We start from the raw sequence: 21905 nt of genomic DNA, 5'->3' as shown, positions 1-21905 counted from the left end.
AACATCTAATACTCGAACTGAGATGCTCTTAAATGGAAATCACCTATTATGATGCCGAAAAGGATCGGTGAGGGGACGAATGCAAACAGGCTCATCATCATTAAGCCAAAACCCATAGCAACTGGCTTATCCTTTTCGTCGACACACCTATTAAAAATATGAATGAATCACTTGTCTTTGTCATTCCCCCAATGTAAACTAAATCGCTTACCTGACTGTAACCAGGAAGTTGGATGCGCGGCCGGTGGCGCCGCTAAACTTCAATATGCAGACCACAATCAGGAAGATGTAGAACTTTTGCATACAATCAACGAAGCAATTGCCTTGAATAGCTTCTCCACCAATATTTGAGCTGTCTAAAGGGTTATGCGAAATGCATGAACAGTCCTGATACACTTTTGTACCATTTATAGTGATTTGCTGTTTGCATCCTGCATGGCAGGCCGAGATAAATCCAGTTGTACCGTCGCGTGCACAGACAGGATTGTACTTGACGTAATCGCAATTGCAGTTTGCGTTGCAATCCAGTAATGGGTTCAGGCTGTAAAGTGAAAGTCATTACATTTATCACTCAAACGTATTCATTGTATTAGCTTACTCTCCATTTGCGGTCACTGGTACCCTGTTATCATTTTCGACGCAACCTAAGTATACGTATGATATTATACCGAGCACAGAAATTGCCCCAACAACCACGTTCCAACCGGCTAGGTATCTAGCTTTTGGTTTAAATTTGGAAATAGTTAGTCCTGATAGCAAGACGCCGATCGCGGAAAAGACAAGACCTGCAGTTCCTGTGATCAGACTTGAAGCAGATGATGATTGCCTATATTGTGTCTCTATATATTTGGGCAGGAATATCCAGTAAGGCATGTACCCGAGGAAATAGAAAATAGCAGCAACGTTGTTGAACATCAGCACTGGATTGGAGACGACGCGTCTGAATGTTTTTATCATATCTGTAACCGCTTCGATTAAGTGTTGGTTAAGTGATGATTTAGGATATTACCTTTAAATGAAGGTTTTTGATCGCCGTGGAATGGTTCGCTCTGCTGCAGCCTCCTCGCTGCAGCCCTCGGTAACGTCTTTGGGAACAGCGCTAGTAGCGAAGCGAAGACAAACAAGCACCCTGCTAAAATGATCCAGCCCAACCACCAAGCGCCCAACCATCTTGGATCTCTATTTGTTATAGTTGGGGTTAAACTTGGGGAGATGTACAAATTGAGACAGAATGAGGCCAGAGTGTAGCCCATCGCCGGACCCAACATGCGAAGGAATATGGAAACGCCTTCAATGAGAATAGAAGATAAATGATATTCAATGAAAGCGTCTGGAACTTACTGATTAGTGCCGGTGTCTTAGATTTCTTGATGTTGTCATCCATGTAGGAGACACCGAGAGTGTAGAACAGAGGTGCGCCTATACCTGAAATAAACTGTGCCAGAAAGAAAATAATGGCAGGTGCGTAACCTCCGGTCTCCGTTTCGCATTCCGTAGCTGTTTGATTGGCCTGGCACAACGCTTTTCTGGATACCAACTCTTGTAGTTCGATGGTGGCGTTGTCGTTTTGAACAGCTCCGAACTCCTCCGTTAAGGATAAAGCGTCCTCGCCGGGACCATAAAGCCAATGCGGAAGCGCCGTTAGTAAGCAGTAAATGACGACGGTATACAACCCCAAAGCCATCCATCGCGGCTTATGCTTACCACCTGTATAATAACTCAACACCATAGACACCATTAGCTGACTTAGGTCGTTGCCGATGGTGATGATTCCTGAAAGTTGTATAATCTGTAAATTTGCTAAATATTATTATATTCTCGTACCTGTAGTTCGGCTGGGTATTTTGAAACGCTTTTCGAGTGTAGTTATAGTTCCGTTGTGGTAAGCGTATGAGGCTGAGAACATGCAACCTAGGATACCGTAGAGGAAGACGTAAGCCTTTTTGTTGGCGAACGGCTGCAGGAAAGAACCTCTGAATACCCAAAAACCGCAGGTCGTCTCGTCGTTAAGCGTCGGTGGCGCGCCGTTCTTGAAGAGTGTCTCCTCATCCTGTCTTACGCCATCGACGATGCTCCTCTTCCCAGCCATCGCGTGTTACACTAGCTTCCAGAATCCTCGTTGATAGGCCACTATCAACTTCCGAACGATAAATACAAGAATTATGTCGCGCTCGCGGTATATGCAAAGCATAACTTGAATGCGTTGATTTAAACTCAAAGTGATTGCTTTAAATGGGGAAAAAGGGTCATAAATTTAATTAAGCCGCAGTTTTTTAATCTCCGTTTGCTCCTCTCTCACACATTCACTATCTTTCACCCATACATGTATACACACATACACGCACTCAACTGTTATTTTGTTTTCACGGTTTGCTCTCTTTTCCTATCACTTAACTCATGTAAATAAATGCTTTTTTGCAATAACAACAACAACGAACCTTAGTTTTTCGGATGCTCTGTAGCTCGCACCGCAAGAAATTCACCAAATTGACAATCGGAAGTTATGTTAGTGTTAGTTTGTGGGCGGCACACTAACGCAATAAGTACTCCTCTACTTTAGAACCTATTCATTCATCAACCGAGCATTATATAAAAAAATCATTTGGGCCTGCGTGGCCTGTTTGCATCTTTACGTGTGTACGTGCATGTTTATAGAAATATATATACACATACATATATAGTTGTAAGTGTGTATACGATGTTCATGCTTCAATTACCAAATCAAATATATATATATATACATATATAGTTTTTGTCCTCACTATGAAAAGCCTTTTCTAGTCACCTGGGGATGGATTGCGCTTCAGTTCTGCACCCCCTTCTTATGTATACAATATATATCTGCATTTTCCTCTTTATTCTTTATGCGAGGGGTGGGCGGAGGCGGCGGGGAGGAGGCCGAGGCGGGATTTTCGTTTATTTATTTTTCCTCCCGCTACTCGTCTTGCTTTCTTGTTTCTCTGTGTGTATATATATCTTTTTTTTTGTTCGCGTCTCTTCATTTCGGGGGTGGAGGTTTCAATAATAAAAGGGTGGAATTAAAAATAAATGGAAACTTTTTCCATAAGTCCCCGTCAGATTACAAATAATGAAAGCCCGGCTCGCATTGCGTTTAGAGTTTTAATAGTCTTATGGCACATTGCGTGGAATTAGACGAAGAAGAATATTTACTCGATCTTTTCCTCTTACGAGCGGCTCGGTCCGAGACAATGCCGGAGGTCGGGCATCACCACCCCACTCGATTTTGCAGTAATCCTTGTATAATGGTTGCGTAATTCTTCCACTCGGATCCTGCGGTTGTTGCGGAGGTGGCGGAGGGGACACAAGGGGGTTGGCGGTGGTTGAGTCTGCTGTGGCGGTTCGGGGGGGTGGTGGGCGTCATCGGCAACTCTTTCGGTCGGTTATCGCGTCTAATGTATTCCGTTCGCCCGAAGACCGTGGGGCCGTCGGTCCCCCGATTTGTTCCGGTCGCTTAATATTTTTAACAGTCTCAGGCATTAACGGGCGCCGTCTCCGCCGCCTCCGCCTCTGCCTTCACCGTCTTCATCGCGCGAGGCACGAGGATTAAAATGTAATAACTTCGCTGCACGCTGAAATTACATTTTTAATTTGAATAACTTATTTTTCGTGTTGATTTAAGCATTTGCTCCGGCGTTCGAGCGCTGCTAAGACGTGCCGTCGCGGTAAAAATTGCGATTCCGAACTAAAGCTAAGTGAAGATTGGGGGGCTTAAAAAGTATAATGGCTCTCGGAAGGGGGTTAAATGGACCCCGCGGCCGCCATCATCGCCGCCACCGACCAAGATCAAATCTGATCACGTTCACCAACTTAATCTTGGCACGTAATGAAAAATAGCAGGTTCGTTAGTGGCGGGTCGCGATCCTCCCTTGGACTTAAAGAAAGTAACCCTTGTCGAAACGGCGATAAAAATATATATATATATATGTATATATCTATATAGATGAAGAGGAATAGGACGGCGAGAAGAATCTGGCGAAATTGCGGAGCGGAATAATATGGTAAATGATCGGCCCCCTTATTTATGGGGGTTGGGGAAAGCTGAGAGGAAGATGGGGGATGATGGGGGGCGGCGTTGGAGTTGGAGGTAGCGGCAGCGACGCGGCCGCTTTTATTACCGCAGATGCGACTTGTGTTTATTTTGATCAACGAGCTCAGAAACGCATGCATGCTACACACGGGAATCAATTTTAACAAACCTTCCCCCAATCCCAGAGTACTTCTATTTATTCTACTGCAATCATATAAACTCAGAACACCCACCGAGTCTCGAACCTATTTATATCGTTCCATTTTTCCATATTCATATTAAACTATATAACCATTCCTTATTGTATTGGGCTATTCAAAAAGTTTATACGTTATATACTTACATAACCATTACACCAACTTTGTATGCAATATCATAGTAGATGTATGTTAAACTTAAAAAATATAAATATTAACAAATAATAAATCCTTCCTCGCAAATATTCATGATGTAACAACTAAACTTTTAATAAAAATAATGTTTATTATTATTTTGATTTATTTAAGGATTATATAATAATAATATTTCGTTAGTCATTAGTATGGTTAAGCAGTATGAAAGAGTGAGTGCTGTAATACGAGTGCAGGTAAGTAGAGCTTAGAGCAAAAAGCGAAGCGTATGGTAATCCCGTCGGAGTTGCGTAACCGGAGTTGCAAAGAGGTTATCCGGATACGGCTGTAATCGGTGATGAGTATAAGCTATGTCGCGTCTATTTATTTTCGGGTCCGTTGATAGGGTCCAGAGAGCCATGGGGGAAGAAGCTTGAGCCATCCCCATCCAGTTTTCAGGGCTGTCTTTTGCGGCATCAACTCCCCCGTCCGTTTAATCATGTTTGTCGGCAGATTAAATGCCCTCCACCCCAAGTACGGGAGGGCGCGTGTGTGCGTGCGTAAGTATAGGTTTGAGCGTTACGTGTATGTTTGTGTGTGTATATATATAGGGATGTGCATATATGTGTGTGTGTTTTTGCATTTCGGGGCAGAAGGATGTCAATTACCCAAAGTGGCTGCCGCATGATTGGATATAGATTCTGCGGTACGTCGCTTTGATGCTTCAACAAGAAGCATTTTTATTCCTCTCGAGTGGAAATTTTGTAATTTACCTTCCGCTGCGGCTATGCGAATATGTCAACTAACTCTAGTTAAGTAAATATTGGTCCATGCAGCATAGGACTTTATTAGCAAAATTAACCTGCCGCGCTCCATCATACAAGCAAATTACCGAAGCATTACGGCCATCAGATCTCCTCCGTCCCTCTACGGCTACCTGCGCCCTCCTTCGCCCCTACATCATCATCATTATCATCATCATCATCATCGTAGTCGGAGGCGGCGGCGGCGTTTGCTTGTTTTAATATTATTAGTGCAAGGCCCGTCTCCTTGACGCAGTCATTTACAAACATAATGATTTTGCACATCTCCGAGGTCCGGCGTGTTGCGTAATTGTTTTCGCAACGTCAAAATCGTGATCCCATAGTCAACAGTACCAGTATATCAGGTTTCAGATCATATCAGATGGATGCGAGAGATCCCACAACCGGCGAAGTATTCTCTCCTCCTCCTCCTCCACAGGTTCAGGATGCTGCTTTCACGGTAGAGTGACATTGTCTTTCTGGAATTAGCCAAATGTGTTTTCGCATATTAAGTATAATACCGGGCTGAGCCGAATTAATTCTCGCTCCCTTGCGGTGCCGCAGAGCACGGCAAAAGCATTAGCATCGGATCCTACCTTGTCTAGATCTTAAACCGTCGCGTGTCGCTCGGCGTCTTAGGAGAGGCGGTTCAAACGCCCGCCGCAAGAGGATTATCGAATGCAGATCCGTTGCGGGAGAACGGGGGGCGGTAGTTCGGGGTGCCGGAACCGCGGATCCATCACCATCTTCATCTTCCGCCACAATCGTACGAATAATTAATATCTGCTTGTCCTTGCCGATCCTTCGCTCCGAGGATAACGGATCCCGCAACCGTGACCCTTGCCTCTCCCCCTTTATCCTCTTACTTCTGTTTCTCCATCCCCTTCCTGTTGCTTTTCCTCCTCATTACGCCTAATCCGAACGCTGCTCCAATTCCAAACCACTTATCCGGCTGATTCATTTTTCTCATCTCTCGCATAATTTATGAAATACGCCAGTATCCGAATTACTCCTGTCTAGCATCGGAATCTCACATCGCAATCAATTATCAATTTGCATCGCTTCTTACATCATTTTGATTAAAAATACATTTTTTTATTAACTTATAATTAACACTAGCACATGTATTAATTATTTAGCAAATACCGTGTACAAACATAAGAAGAACGTGCAATACGAAAATGTATTCTGATTGCTATTTACTAATCGAGAACGTGCCCTATTTAATAATATAATAAATATTTGGTAGTAAAGTTTTTTTTTAATTTCATTATTTGTCTGTAATTATTTCTGTAAGAACAAGTTTCTGAGTTTGAAAAGTGATTTGTAATTTACTTAATTTTTGTAAAATGACTAAATCCAATTAATTTATTATATAATCAAGGTAAGAAAGTATAATTAACAGCAATAAATTAAAAATATGGATTGATTTTCTTGGAAATAATTGTTTGATCGTGTTTACTTAGAGCTAAACCAGTCGACTTACAATGGATATGAAAATATTTAAGTAGTGAATCATACTTAAGTATAGGATTATTATTAACATCATTCTAATAGCTAATAGTAATAAATATTGCAATAGTTTGACAAAATACCAAATGTAAATAAATATAAAAAAAATAATAAGTGTAATTAATCATAATAATTGCAAATCAAATATGCTTTACATTTGTTTTATTATTATTTATTTAATGTTAATGAAGTTGTACATTCTGAGAATTGTGATATGATATATTTATGTTTACAGTAGCTATTTTCTACACATTTATTATTTGAGTAAATATTTTGGTCTTTACAGCAATACCTTAAATAGTGGTAAAGACAATATCCCGCACTGTTTGAAACCGGATTGACCGAGGACTTTAAACCACATAAAAATAAACAATTTGTAACTTATTCAACCGTATAATTATTAACTTTTGATCATATTTAAAGTACGAAAACAGCAACATGTTATGTTAAAGTCCAAAATATATATGATATTCAAACTTACACTCATTGTGTTAACAAAAAATGTAAATAATATATATTATATAGTTTACGATTTTTTTTTTATAAAATAAGTGATGTAAGGTCAAGTAATTATTTAATATAATGCATATTCCTACAATTAATGTTTACTATGTTTACAAGGTTAAAAATATATTTTTAATTAATCTATAGGAGATAAAACTGATAAGAAATGGGATTCATCAGTATGCAAGTATGAAGTCTTTGAATATCTCAGTTACAGAACATTCTTAGATTTTACAATAATATCAATTAATTTATTATTTTTTAATTAATATAACTTTTGTATGCAGATTTGAAGTGTAAATAAATAAATTGAAGTTTAATTAAAGTACGTAAATTTTAGTAATTTTGTGATATTACTTAACAATTTATAAATAATTTAAAAAAAACAAATATAATATAATTTAATGTAAAATAACAATTGCCTGGGAAAAACAAGTTGGTTTTATCTAAATAATATTATTGTTATATTAAGAACAATATTTGTTATATACTTAACAAAAAAAATGAAGAGAATAAATCATTAATAAAAACACAAAAAAGTTAAGTGAAAAATAAGTCAATTTTAAATAACAACTAATTTCATTATGTACACAACAGTGTATAACAACAAACTCTATAAACACTGCAAATTTTCCTGTGTTCGCACGTTATCGATTTTGCCTTAACAACGCGTAATGAATAGGATTCGTAACTAAGTTATGTAATGTAATGTATAATATTAATTAGATGCACTATTATATATATTTTTATTTGCAAATGCAATTTGAAAATTATACACAATTGTACACAATATTTGTATACATACAAACGCAATTAACCTCATGGAAATATTTTGTGAACCTTCCTTTGAGGCTCAAAGTTAACAAAACGGTAAGCATGCCTATTATCCACAAAGCTTGTTACCCCACCAACAATGGAGATTTCCTTGGGATGCAAAGATTGAGGATTTGTATATGTTTTTTTTTTGCATGTCAAAATATTGGTGTAGTATTGAGTTTACTTTAATAAGCTTGAAAAAAGATCAATTTTTAAGACATTATCTAGACTTTTGTACAGACATATATTAATACATATACAAACAATTTTAATTGAAGAAAATTATTGATGATCTTTGATAAGTTACTTTTATTTTCTTAAAAATGCAATTATAAAGGTCTCGATTAGTCCGGTTTTAAACAGGATACTACATTATGCGAGAAATTGCAGTAATTATAATATTTTGATCTAAAAAATACTATTTTGATATATTTAAAGGTAAACTCGATAAATCTAGAAATATAAAAGTTTAAATTCGTTATTATGATTATAATTTTAACACTAATCCGCTAAGAATGTTTATCTAATTCAGGGGTTTCCAAACTTTTCCGGCACTATTACTTCCTGAATCCTCAAATTTCAACGGAATAATTTGTCTTTTTTTGTAGGGTATGTAAATTTTGTTTCAGGTTTTCACGAAAGACCTAACTATATTACGCAATGTAATTTGTGATAAAATTGTGAAATAAATATAAAGAATATAAGCCAATGATAATAATTTATGTAGTTAAAGAAAATGCTGTGTGCTTTTGCTTAACCTTGCATAACAATTAATGCGAATTAGAGAAAAGACAATTCAGTAGCCTCGGAACCCTTTGAAGAGGGATAGTTATTTGGCCGGGAGTAGAAATAAAGCGAGGGTAGCAGGATTGACGAAGACACGGTAATAAATTAAGAGGCGCATATGAAGCGGACAACGGGAGCTGCTGTACTGTTTACTGGATAGCGCGGGGTACGAAGTGGGGCGGTGCGGGCGCGTAATGCTCCGAAGGAGGAAGAGATAGGGCACGGGGGTCTGCGGATGGCGCACTCGGTGGGAGGCGCCAAAGTCTTTATTCCGAGAGGCTTAAATATGGCAGCAATTATTCTAAATACGGCATTAAAACCCTTTAGATGGCTATTCTTTCCAGGCCAGAGAACCCCCGGTAATGCCTGAAAATAGGAGAAAATAACAAAAGATTGGGTTCGCGTTCGCAAAGAAGTCCCTTGATGAGGATGAACGATGAACAGGTGGTGATTTGGGCCCTGCGCCCGTTTTGCATAACAATCGCCGCTTAAGTAGACTCTATCATCGCGTTTTCTTTTTAGGTTATTTACGGGCGGAATATTAGAAAGCACTAAAGCTGTCGCAACGAAAACGACATTTTAATCTCCTGAGCCGGCGGCGGTAGCGGTAGCGGCCGCCACCCCTCGACCCGTCGCGTGGAATCTCAGCACCGCAATCGCCGCTGCCGCCGCCGCCGCAGTAGAAGCCGCCGCCACCGCGAAATTAATGAATTTAAAGAAAATTCCGTTCTCATTCTTCTTGTATCTCGGGGTTATTTTTCGTATACATTAACTTTTAAGCCCCCGAATGGCTTAGAATGAAGTCGGAATAAGAGAGCTTCCCCGAGTCGAATGGCAAATGCCATAAATCGCTGACGCTAAGGATCTTCCCTCTTCTTGCACCAGAAACCAATGTTCCGTTCCGAAACGGACCCAAATCCACCGGGCTTAATGAACGAAGTCGACTCGAGTCGAGTCGTGGAATCGCACACAGTTTGCCAGCAAAAATCGCTTGGCTCGACTGTGGACAGACACTAAATCAAAACGAATTCGGGATGTATCGAAAACACACAGCGGCAGAGAGCAATACTTGTTTATACAGATTATCTCATTTGCATCCGAGATAGATGGAACGGGAAAGTTTCGGGAGAAGAGATTTATGGCGGATGCGCCGGGCGATCCAGATAAATCAATTCGCTGTTGTCGTCTCTCGTATCTTTCTACAAGATACCAGAAGACGTACAGGGTCATAAGGTCGATCGCAATGCGATTCTCGGACGATCACTTCGCTATGCAAACGAAAAAGTTTCCCTCATTCTTTATTCCCTCCATTACAACAAGAAACATAATAATTTTACTTGAGATAAACATATCAAAAACAACTAAATCTAGATATCGTAATTACATTATAATTTAAATTCACTATAAACTAATAATTTTTATTAAATTATATTAATATTAGGTTTCATTTTATGTGAAACTAAATAAATGGATTAATTTAGCAAATTTCTAAAAAAAAAATAATACTACCATATTTTTTTGTTTCAAGTGTAATACATATTTCCACATAGAACATACGCTTGTTTAAAGCGAACACGATTCTAGTGTTTAGTAAGTGCATACAGTTTTTGAGTACTATCCGATCATCAACACATTTTTATACATATTTTTAAAACAAAATTAATTACATTTAAACATACTGAATTATTTTGTATTATATGTTTAATTTTAAAAAGAATAAATATCGACAAGTTTCCAATAAATAAAACTGATCTGTCTCGGTAAATAAGGAGAAGTAAATAGTGAAAATAGCAATTGCTATTTCCATTCATTATTTATGTTATTATTTTACATTGCATTTTTTTAAGTATATAATAGGTATTTCCATAAGTACTCTTAACATATTACATATTGATCTTGGATGAAACGTATCGATGATGCATTTGGCTTCATTCTCAGTCTCCACGGTTACAAAGGAAATACCCAAGAGATTTAAACCGACCTTGTTTAACCTATTATCCCTATAACTATATAAAAACCTATTGTATTTAAAATTTTGTATATATACAAACGTTACATATATACTAATTAGTAGTTAAATTTTGTGTTTCAATGCACATAAAAACTTATATCTTGTAAACGATTTTAATGTATTTTTAATGAATCTTAAATCAAATTAATTCTTAGTGTGTTTTTTTTTTATTTCTTTAGCTGTATTAAATGAGAGTCTGAGCATCTCATTATCGGAACAGATATCGGAATAAATGCGAATATAATGCACCCATAATAATGATGAATGTTATAATCTACTTAAATTTAAGCGTTTAAACGTATTCAATACCTTTTATTCAATTTTATAACAACTTTTATATATTTATACTTTACATTTATTATTAGTTTACTGATTTTTTTAATTTAATTATTTTTTTTTATTAATAATAATATTTATTACAACAATACAATTAATTTTGTATTAATATTTTCAAACAGACTAAAATAATGAAGATATATGTGCAATATTTTTGTCACTTTTGTAATTTTCAAATATTACGAAAAAGAATATTTTTTGTATATTGGGAAATCTTTTTGTGCATTTTTGTAAATAATGGTAGAAAATATAATAATAATGGTTTAGAAATGTTGTGAATGTTGTTTTAGCTTTAGTGATTTTGATATGCATTTGCTTCTCTTTGGATATCGTTGAAAGTTTACTGATTTTCGGTAGTAAAAAAAAAACTAAAACTTTGGTAGCTCTTTGTCGGATGTTTGGTAGAGGAAGAGGTAGAGGAAAAGGCGAGTGGGCGATGTCGCTGAATGTAATATTCCTGGGAACCACATTATAATATCTCTCTGTCTCTCTAGACATCAGCAGCATCAGTATAGAGCAGACCGAGCTAGTAGCTCCCGAGATATTCCCCAAGGTATTTATTCGGCTCTTGCTTTGAAGGGATTATTTAATTGCTACCACGTGAATTTCCTTAATACGATAGTTAGACGTGGGAGTATAAAGGAAACTCTCTTACCCTTACTTTGCAACCATTAGCATCAAATATTTCCCGGGGAGCGGCGCATTAGGCGATCGCAATCGATGCATACCATTATCACAAACGATAAGATACACACAGCGAAGGCATACGAATGGAGAGAGAGAGAAGAAGAAAAAAAAATGAGAAAATAATCAAAATAAATATATAAAATATTGGGTGGCGGGGGCGGTGGCGGCACCGCGCGAACTGGGTTGGCGGTTGTAGCTGTCGCCGTGGCTGCGGTCCCGGGGTTTTCAGGGTAAAAATAAATAAAAGAAATATAAAAAAAGGCATTTAAAAAGGAAGGCCTTTTCCGAGTTTTCTGCTCTGTCTCGATTGATCGTCGCGATGGAAGAACATAATGCGAAACTTCAAAGCATCCTAAATAATCACTGATAAACTTTACTAATGATTTGCCTCTGAATCGGAAAAATCTTCGTCTCGCGCGCAACGGCAAAAAGCATCTTTGATGGAACTAATTGCTAAGATTTCAGTTCAGTACACCCCAGTCATTTGCCCATACACGTTTTCTTGCATCTCCTTCTGCTTTGCTTCTTTCTTTATTCGCTCCAGCTTTTTTCCTCATCCTCCTCGTCGCTCTCATATTTTTTTCTTCTCTCGTCCTCTTCCTTCTTCGTCCTTTTTGCACGCTCTCGATTTAATTCGTATACCGCGTATAGTCGCGAATCCGCTTTGGTTGCCCAAGAGAAAGGAGAGATGGAAAGAAACGACGCGACGCGACCTTAAAGAGAGGACACAGCACAGCACCTCTCACACCCACCCCCGCGTACACAGAAAAGACTAATCCCTCAATACATTTTAATAATAATAAATAATCGTCCCCTGTAGCTCATTTGATGTGTCTTGAAAAAGGGAATTTTCTACAGCGCAGACATAAATACATTGAATTCCAGGATAATAAAGTTCGCCCGAATTCCGCAGCGCCGCGTACTGAAGTACAAGCCATAACAATATTTCATATATTTAGCGCGGCCGCGCGCCGGGGGTAGATTTTCAAGGATCGGTTGTGATTTGTAGTTTTCAAATGTTATTGCCTGAATGCGACTCCTTTAAGGCGCTCAAACCATAAGAGAGCGCCCCCAGAGAACACTTGTATTACCACCAATATCGTATATTTACGCGAATCGAACCATCCAGACACTCCAATACCGACCGTCATTCAAGCCCCGGGTACGTCTGTACATAGAACCACCCTCCTTTATCCTGCTTGCATTCAATTACGTTGCGAAATTTAATGGCTTTAACATCAAAAGAATAGTAATCGCTCAATTTGCTAAATAATACAGACTTTTTCAGCGGCGAAAGAAAAATGAGCAAAAGTTAAACAAAAGCAAAGGGCAGCGGCTAGTGACATTTTTTTTTTCTAACGAGTACAATGGGAATGTGGACGCTAGGGCGGAAGTATGCTGTACGAATAAGCGAGTTTCGGGAAAATGTGATCATCGAAGACACGGCACACGGTTTAATTAGTCCTCCCGGTTGAAAGCTTTTCGGCAGGCACCTGCTGGATATATGGTCAATATCAATTTGCCGTAATTGAGTTGTGCCTTATTTAATATCTCGGCGGCGGCAGAAAAGGGGTTGCCCGCCCTTTCTCTCCCCATTCCAACTTAATATATATATATATACATACCTATATATCCTTTCCCCAGTGAAAAAAAAAATATAAGATGAAAACGAACACAATCAAGTCTCCTCCGCGTTTTCCTTAATTCTTTCATTTAAATTTACATTTAGAGAAAAACACAAAAACCCTTTCCAATTAAGATTGGCTTATTACGTACATAAAGAATGTATTGTACGGAGATATAGATGTTCGGGGGGTGGTTGGGTCGAGGGTTGCGAAGGTTTGGGGAGTCGGGGACGGCTTATTACTTGTCTCTGGCCACCCCCATTGAAGTCGAGCCGGGAAGACAGTGTCAACCCTTCTTAAAATCCATTAGCCTTCAATAATAATGTCCGAAGTGTATCACAAAGGCAGAGCGATTGAGTCTGTCTAAGAGCCGGAGCGGGACTTATTATCGCTATACGCTATGCAACAATTAGTAAGGCTAAGTATATTACTCGGTACTTACATACGGGCCTCGGCATTAAGAGATGGAACTCAATTTGTTAGTCGCTCGTGGGGAGGTAGGGTCGATCGCAAGATCTGTCGGAAAGCCCATTTTACTTAGCAACTTTCGGCTGGAAGAATAAAGAAGAAACAAAAGAAAATCAAAAATAAAATATTATAATAATGAAAGACAAAGAGAAAAAGGCGAGGAAGGACAAAAACACTTAATATGGTGGAATATAGCAGAGCTGCTGCTGCGGCGCAACTTTTTAAAATACCTTTCAGGAAACTTCAAAACATCCAAAACCCATCTACTTTCCGTCCCATTTGCAAAGTATTATGGATGCACTCGCGCATTACTTCCTTTTCCTAGCTCGAAGTGCGTCAAGGCGTTTCCAATCTAGTGTAATCTCACACAGGTGATTTGGTCAAAGATTTTTACATCATATTCTAATACTTTTACTTTCCTACATAATTATATATTCAGAAAACGCCGTTTTCTTTGTAGATTTTAAAGACTTTCGTAGTCTACTTCTTACTTAAAGAGATCCTCAAGGGGTCGCAAAAAAATAATGACAGATCAATCCTAGTTGTTTTTCTACTATACTCATTCGCAAAAACTTTGTATGTCCAAAAGGGGATCAGAAAAACTTTTGTATGTACAAAAGATTGTCGCGGACAAAAAAGTTTGAGAATCACTGATTTATAGCTAATCTTCTATCCCACATTAATTTGTAATTTAAATGTGAAAAAAAATATCATTAATACTTCGCATAGTTTAGCTTCGATCAGTCCGGATTCACTAGGTGTTTGGTAATTATATCATAAAAAATATTATAATCTTTCCCGTCTGGCGATTTATAAATTTATTGTTTTTGTTTTGAACTTAAATACTAATCTCAGTTTAAGAATGGGACGACATTTTTCACATTTGTAAATAATGATAAATCCTGATACCGATTTAATTTTTATTCCAAGATTTTTAAATACCCACATGCACAGGTTTATTCGTTCATTTATTTATTTTCATATTTGTAATTGAGATTATACTTTAATTAAAATAATCACACGTTAATCTCATAACTCCAATCAGATTACGTGCAATTAAAAATTACTTAAATGCCGACATAGGTTTTAATCTAAACATACTTCCGTTAGAACAAATAAAGCAATTTCTAAACTTTTTTTTAATATAAAATAATTTATTTTCATATTCAATATTCTAATTAATATTGTAAATATAGTTTGTAAAAATTTGCTAAAAGTTATGTAAACTTTAGCGCTGTAGTTTAAAAAAATCGTTTTTTTTTTAAATTTTATGTTCGTTCCTTCAATGATTGGATAATTCCGAAATTACTCATTCCATTTATAATTCGATTTAATCTATCATCCCAGATAAGATTTATTATTGCATCTAGTTTTTAATCAGATTTACAAACATTATACATGTATGTTTGAGAGCTGTCATCTGCAAGTTATAAATTTAAAAAAAATAAAATCATAACAAAATATGTTGTGTATCTGTTAAATAACAATGCGGGTGAGTAACCAAATGTTATTATTACCTTTATTATATTGTGTTAGATAGTTTAACCAAAAAAGAAACACGTTTTATCAATGCATAATAAATAAGAATTTATATAACTTTAATAACTGTTATGTATTTATAAAAATCGGTCTAGAATCGTAGTATTATAATTGTTAATAACTAATATTCATTTAAAAAACGCGCGCTTTTTATATTCTACAAAAATCAGTTTCACCGTACTATTTGAATCCGGATTCAATTCCTGAGTAATTCCTTCAAAATTGACACTTTTGTATAGTAAATTTTGCTGAAGTAATATTTAGTTTGTTTTGAAATTTTTAAACCAAATCGAGGAACTAAATACATGCAAAAATAATCCTCAAAGATAGAAATGTCAATTTTGAATTTAATGTCGTTTTAAAAAATTTCAATCAGTAAATCCGGACTGATCGAACCCGAGGTGTATATTATTAAAACCACAACTGAGTTGTTGAATTCAATAAAATCACTCTTTTTGATTGCAAAACAATTGAAAAAAAAAACAATCATACATGTTCAAAATAAAAGCCGTATTCATACATTTTCGAGCTCTATTTACGAGATTTCAGTTACATAAAATTATTACGCTGACAACAAATGATAAAGCACGAAATTCAAAACAACGAATATGCTTTGTTATGGATTTATTATTATTTTGTAATTAATTCTGCACACATGTACATTGTTGTATGCTTTCGTTTCAAAAAGAAGGTGCACAATATTTATGAATGAATATATTTTTGTTCCACGTATTTTGTTCCATACATTTTTTAATTCATTGTTCATATATGTAGGAAAGACAAAAAATTTTTTTTTTGGAATTTATTTTGCGTAATAAAAATTTAGTTTGTGCTGAAATTTTCAATTCGTACTAGAAGTTTGAATCTGAACTGATGCGAGATTAAGTGATGTCTGTTATTGTGCGGTTGTAAAGTCCTCGTTTAGTCCGGTAAATATACAAGTAATTGACTATTTAGAAAATACTAATATACAAAAAAAAAGTGAATCAAATGAGCTTGTGTGTATGTAATTAGTAGGTCCATTAATTTGACAACCTAGAAGAGGTGAATTGGATCTGAAGTAGGTTGTGACAAGCGTGGACACATATTGCAGCAATTCAAGTTGCCTACGCACGCGTACGCGTTATAACGACGCTGTTGCGCAATCAGTTGATTTATTGAGTTTAATAGAGATACGATTATCAAACAATTAAACCACGCGATAAGTAACGTTTAATTGCAATTAGAGCGGATAATATCTACAAGTTTTCGGTAATTACTTAACTAATCACCTCATAACCACATAATTTCACATAGATATATATATATTTTTCGATAATGTAACATGGAATACGTGTATCCATTGAATCCATTCCCCATCGCAGTGATCATCACGAAGCTTTGATTCCTTCAACAACTCACTCACTAATCTCAATCAGCGAGATTTTCGATTTTCTTTTGATTATCGCCGCCGTTTCGTCTCTTTTGATCCCAATCACCATTCCGCTAATGGATATTGCTGCTTAATCTGGCAGCCATCTCGATGATAACACGGAATCGTTTCTAATCGGGATTAGGACGGGTGACTCAATCTCATGGACCGAATTTGCATGTTGCGCTAATACTCCCATTAATTGCGGATCAAAAAAATATGAATTTTTACATACAAAGTAGTATTTAACTCACAACTCTCAAATGTATGCGTTTTGCAAAAAATTTGGTTGTTTTTAAAGATCACAGGTCATAGTTATTAAGATTTCAAGGTCATCGTTGGTTACTTAATTGGAAGTAACAGGACTTCGCAATTGGTTTTCAGTCTAATGCAACGACTTATGGTAACGTGACCTTGAGACGATTTTTTAACCTAAATACACATATAAAATTATTTCATCTAGACGTATCTTATATTTTGTAAACAATGGTGTAGATGCGAGTAGTTCAAAGTAAATAGAAATTGAGATGAAGTAAATATGATTAAGTTATTACCCAATATTGGCATTTTTAAAAACTGTTTATTCTTCTGGTGATAACCTTTTGAAGAATCTGAGAAAATAAACAAGAATTAATTATTTAACAACTAGTTAGGTATTCATGAATTCTGATTTCAATTTTTTTATGGATAAAATAAATATCCTCGTAGGCCCTAAGAAATGTGTCTAATGGATAAGACGGCCCAAAGTATCAATAATCACTTGATTCGAAGTTGGCAATACAAAAAAATATATGGTTTTACTTGATAGGAAATAAATGATAATTCACTGCTACATCGGAATTTAGTTAAACGGTTCATTATGTGCATATAAGCTCTCCAATTACTTTGGAAATGTAGGGATATGTGTAGGCGTAGGAGTACCGAGGGGTTAGCACATTTGCGTTAATCTTGCATAATGAGCCGCTCAGGAATCGGTTAACCTGTGAGATCCTAGGAGACGGCTCTGCGCGTTTGCAAACAACGGTTACGTAGTCCACGGATTAAGGCACCTCTTCGCTGCGTGCCATAGGTGTTATCGTGTAATTAGCGAGATTAGTATGTGAGTGATCTGGTGAATAATCGCGGCTAGAGATGAAACGCGAGATTTTCAAGTATCGCATCGATTAACGATATCTTAAATCAATGCGACCGAGAGATATTCACGACCCAAATATCTCGCAAAAAAAAAACAGAAATATAAATTCGGAACCTCCATCAATGTATGATAGTTTACAAAACTTAACTAACGTGAGTAGAGAAAATACTGCCCCTGTCCCATCATAGTCCATGAATCTTTCTACCACTTTTATAAAACTTTGCGCAATTTATTTTTATGCTGTTATAAAGTCCTCGAAGAATCCGGTTTCAAACAGTGCGGAATAATTATTACCCGCACTATATAAGGTATTGCTGTCTTGTGTCCACTGTGTATAAATTTATTTAATTAAAAACGTACTGCGTGCCGGTATTACTGTAGTTACGTAATTGCGCATGTTGTAGACATAATCGGCAGTAAATGCATTTCGTAAGCTTTCGTTGGAATGCATCTATAATTTACGAAAATTCGTAAATCATGACGAGCCGAACATCCGCCAGCTCCTCACTATTAGGTCTGGAAGAAGAAAGGAAATGGGCGGCATCTAATTTCACGTTGTTTGTAGTTGTTCTTGTTGACCTATCCCAGTGTTCGGCCGTTTCCATTTCGAATTTATTGCCTATCGTCGCTAATCTTTTCTAAATCTGGCAAGCGAGATATTTCTCGTAGGGCCATTTATATTTGATGGATACCCTAACTTCGGTCTAAACTCAGGTAAAAGCGGGATAATCCGCTTACTATTATTTGCTGTCGTCGTAAAACCTGAACATTCTTTCACTTGGATTTCTTACCTAAACACACCTTTTCCATCTCTTTCCCAATATGGTCATGCGTGCACGTATATATATATCAAAAAAAACCTAAAGTTTTTACCTCTCCTCACCGGAATCGGCTACAAATATTATATCCAAACCTTTATTTTTGCTCCCTTTTTTCGTTAATCCAGATCCGGATGCGTAACGTAACTCTGCGCGGATTCCTAACAGGTGACGTTCGTTTTATTTACCTGGATTATCGAGTATTTCGTCTGATCGTCATTTTTTTTACGATTCGCAAAAGAACGGATTAGAGATAACAACAGTGTTATCGTCGTTTAAGAATTGTACTTTTTCGGGATTTGCGTTTTTAATCTCGAGATGTTTTATTGCGCACCGATAATCTGCCAAAATTTATGGCGTTTTACACTTTCGGATTACGAACACTAATCCAATGTTGTCCCATGCAACAGAAAAACCGCATCATTATGTACTTAGTTGTCTACTCATTGTTAAACAAGTACTTTTGTATAGTTTATATTATACCACTTACTATTTTTACATTGAGTTGAAGTGGTTTTAACCCTAAGATTCTTAAACTTCCACATTTTTATTATTTTATAAAAGCTTACTAAAACTGCAAATATTGTGGTCTTCGATTAGTACGGATTCTATAGTAAATCTGCACTAATTGGATTAACAGTTTTAGCTTATTTTTGTATGTAATTATAATTTGTTTCTCTTACAGAATTGCACAAACAATAAATTAGTATATGAAAAGATTCGCAATTTTCCTGATTCTCTTTTTGTATGAAGGAAATGTTACGTGGAAACAAATGCAAGAAATGAGAAAACATTAAAATCTACAATGAAACTAGAATTCCTTTGTAAATGTGCGCTGCAAGAATAATACAATTAGGTCACATGTTTCTAAAGTTCAATTTTTTATACGATAATCCAATGTTTGTGGCGAATTGGATTAAATTAATTAAAATCAATTCTTACTTTTATCATGATTTGGGATTACCCAAATGCGTCTTATAGATAGAAGCGTCTTATACTTAAAATATATATATTCAAAATACGGAAGTTAGGATAAAGTACATATAATCAAAATTCATTATTTCAACCATATATAAAAATATTTGAAATCTGGACTTTTTACTTTTTGTTAAAATAAAAGTTTTTTTTTATTAATTGATTAATTTTTGTATAAAAAAAAACAAATGTGTTTATGCATATTTTATTTGTCATCAAAAATTAGACAATTGCATAAATATTCTAAAAATGTACATGAACAGTAGCAATGAGCAAATATTTAATGTTAAATGCACATGCTATTATTATATAATTTCATTGTTAAATTTTTTCTTTATATAACTTAAGTATAAAACGTCGCATCATTTATTTATTTATTTATATATAAAACGCTGAAGTTAAGTTGGCTTATTTTCGGATTATGGGATTAACAAGGTTCGTTGCATTGTTCGAGGAATTAGATAGTAGATAGTATCACTATGATATTCTTTGGTGAAGAAACCTTTTGGTGTGAGCCGAAGTTTTATTGGGATTCGACCGGCAAACAAATAAGACCTTCTTTTTTTTTGTCGAAATACAAACTTAACGTTGGCAATAAAAACTTTTAAATTGGTGCAACAAAACAAGGATGTTATATATCCTGAATGTAATATTTCAGGTGCAAATTCTGTAGCAATTAAAGAACATCTGTTGGGATTAACAACGGCGATATTTTCCGGCAGTAAAATGTGGATTAAAAACCCGTTCACCATTGATGCGGATTATGAGGATATATCAAAATGCAATGTATCGGAAGTGGATTTATTTATTGCGCAGCCGTATTATTCTTATTGATGAATTAACAAATCTATATTGATTTTAGGTTAAATAATAGATTAAATTTTTTTTTAAATCATTCGTAATCTGTCAATTTAAATCTTAGTTTCACTATGCTGCTTACACCTAATAAAATTGAGAGATTATCCCAAAAAATATATGAAGATTAGTACACGCAATGTTACATGTTAACGCAGTGTGTACTCACCTTAATAGACAAAATTTGAATGATAAAATATTTATAAAATTGGATGAAAAATAAAGCAATGAACATTTGTAAAGTAAACTTCCAAAAAGTATAACTAAACTTCTGATATTTTGTACATAAGCTATTGTAAACAATACATTGAGATACATGCACATACTGAAACTACATATCTGGAGTATGTAGGGTACAGCGGACTGAACCAAATGCAATTAGACAAAGATCAATGAAGTGTAGGTGAGGCTCACCGACTGCTACAAACTTACTATCTTGCCAACAATAGAACAAAACGAAATACACAATGCAACCCCACATAATATGGAATGACTCAACAATGATACATCCAAACAAAATTAAAAATAATAATCATCTGTGACATAATGAGAACTTTAAAAAGGGAAATATACTTAAAATTAATATAATTTTTATTTATTTTGATTTTTTTTATATAGTTGACAAATTTGTCCACAAAATTTGTGGCAAAATGATAAATGTTGTTAAAAATTAAATAAAAACAAGGAAAACAAATAAGTTTATTTTATAATACTTTGGACTTCATCAATATATATGTCAGAGCAACGTTTCTTAACCTTTTTTTAAGTGTATTTCACTAGTTCCTTGCTTTGAGACAAGGTGACAACAGTTATTTTTCGACATAGTAAAAAATGACACAACTTCCCTATATACAATATTGTACTTCTCTATAATATCCAAAAATTATAGTTATCTTTAGTTAACAATTGATTATATTATATAGCACATGTAAAAATAAGAAATCAAAATCTTGTAATCCACCTGATACACACAAATTTCGACTGTCTCAGCGTTTCTTTATCTTTCTGCCTTCTTTTCCCATGCTCCCTAAGTCCCCAAATAAATAAGTAGCGTGTGTGTTCTTCTAAAAACGTGCAGATAATATAAACAAATATATGTTTATATATAGTTATTATAAAAATGGATAAAGTATTAATTAAATGGTAAAGAGGAAAGAAATGTCCATGTAATGTAAAATTAAATTTACTCATCATTAAACAAATGTTTTGGAAAAATAAAAATGAGATTTACCAAGTTCTTAATCCAA

At 35.6% G+C, this 21905-nt stretch overlaps 1 protein-coding gene across 4 annotated transcripts in view; it reads right to left on the bottom strand.

The window, feature by feature from the left end:
• The window catches only part of LOC108560949 (solute carrier organic anion transporter family member 5A1-like), a 101565-nt gene that overhangs the window by 310 nt on the left and 79350 nt on the right, over positions 1-21905 (bottom strand). Inside the window, exons 2-8 of one of the 4 annotated variants that reach the window (XM_017918682.1) lie at positions 13900-14008; positions 1825-2137; positions 1342-1773; positions 1010-1288; positions 599-959; positions 212-541; positions 44-147 (exon numbers count right to left, since the gene is read on the bottom strand). In XM_017918682.1, the coding sequence (XP_017774171.1) occupies positions 44-147; positions 212-541; positions 599-959; positions 1010-1288; positions 1342-1773; positions 1825-2089 (1771 nt within the window). In that variant the 5' untranslated portion in view covers positions 2090-2137; positions 13900-14008. Of the gene's footprint in view, positions 1-43; positions 148-211; positions 542-598; positions 960-1009; positions 1289-1341; positions 1774-1824; positions 2138-2438; positions 2583-13899; positions 14009-21905 lie in introns of those variants that run through there. The other 3 variants (XM_017918683.1, XM_017918680.1, XM_017918681.1) reach the window with 3 other exon arrangements.

The sequence above is a fragment of the Nicrophorus vespilloides genome, unplaced genomic scaffold, assembly GCF_001412225.1.
Source record: "Nicrophorus vespilloides isolate i.1.1-1 unplaced genomic scaffold, Nicve_v1.0, whole genome shotgun sequence".
NCBI classification, from domain to species: Eukaryota; Metazoa; Arthropoda; class Insecta; order Coleoptera; family Silphidae; genus Nicrophorus; species Nicrophorus vespilloides.
This window is presented reverse-complemented; position numbering and strand designations above follow the sequence as displayed.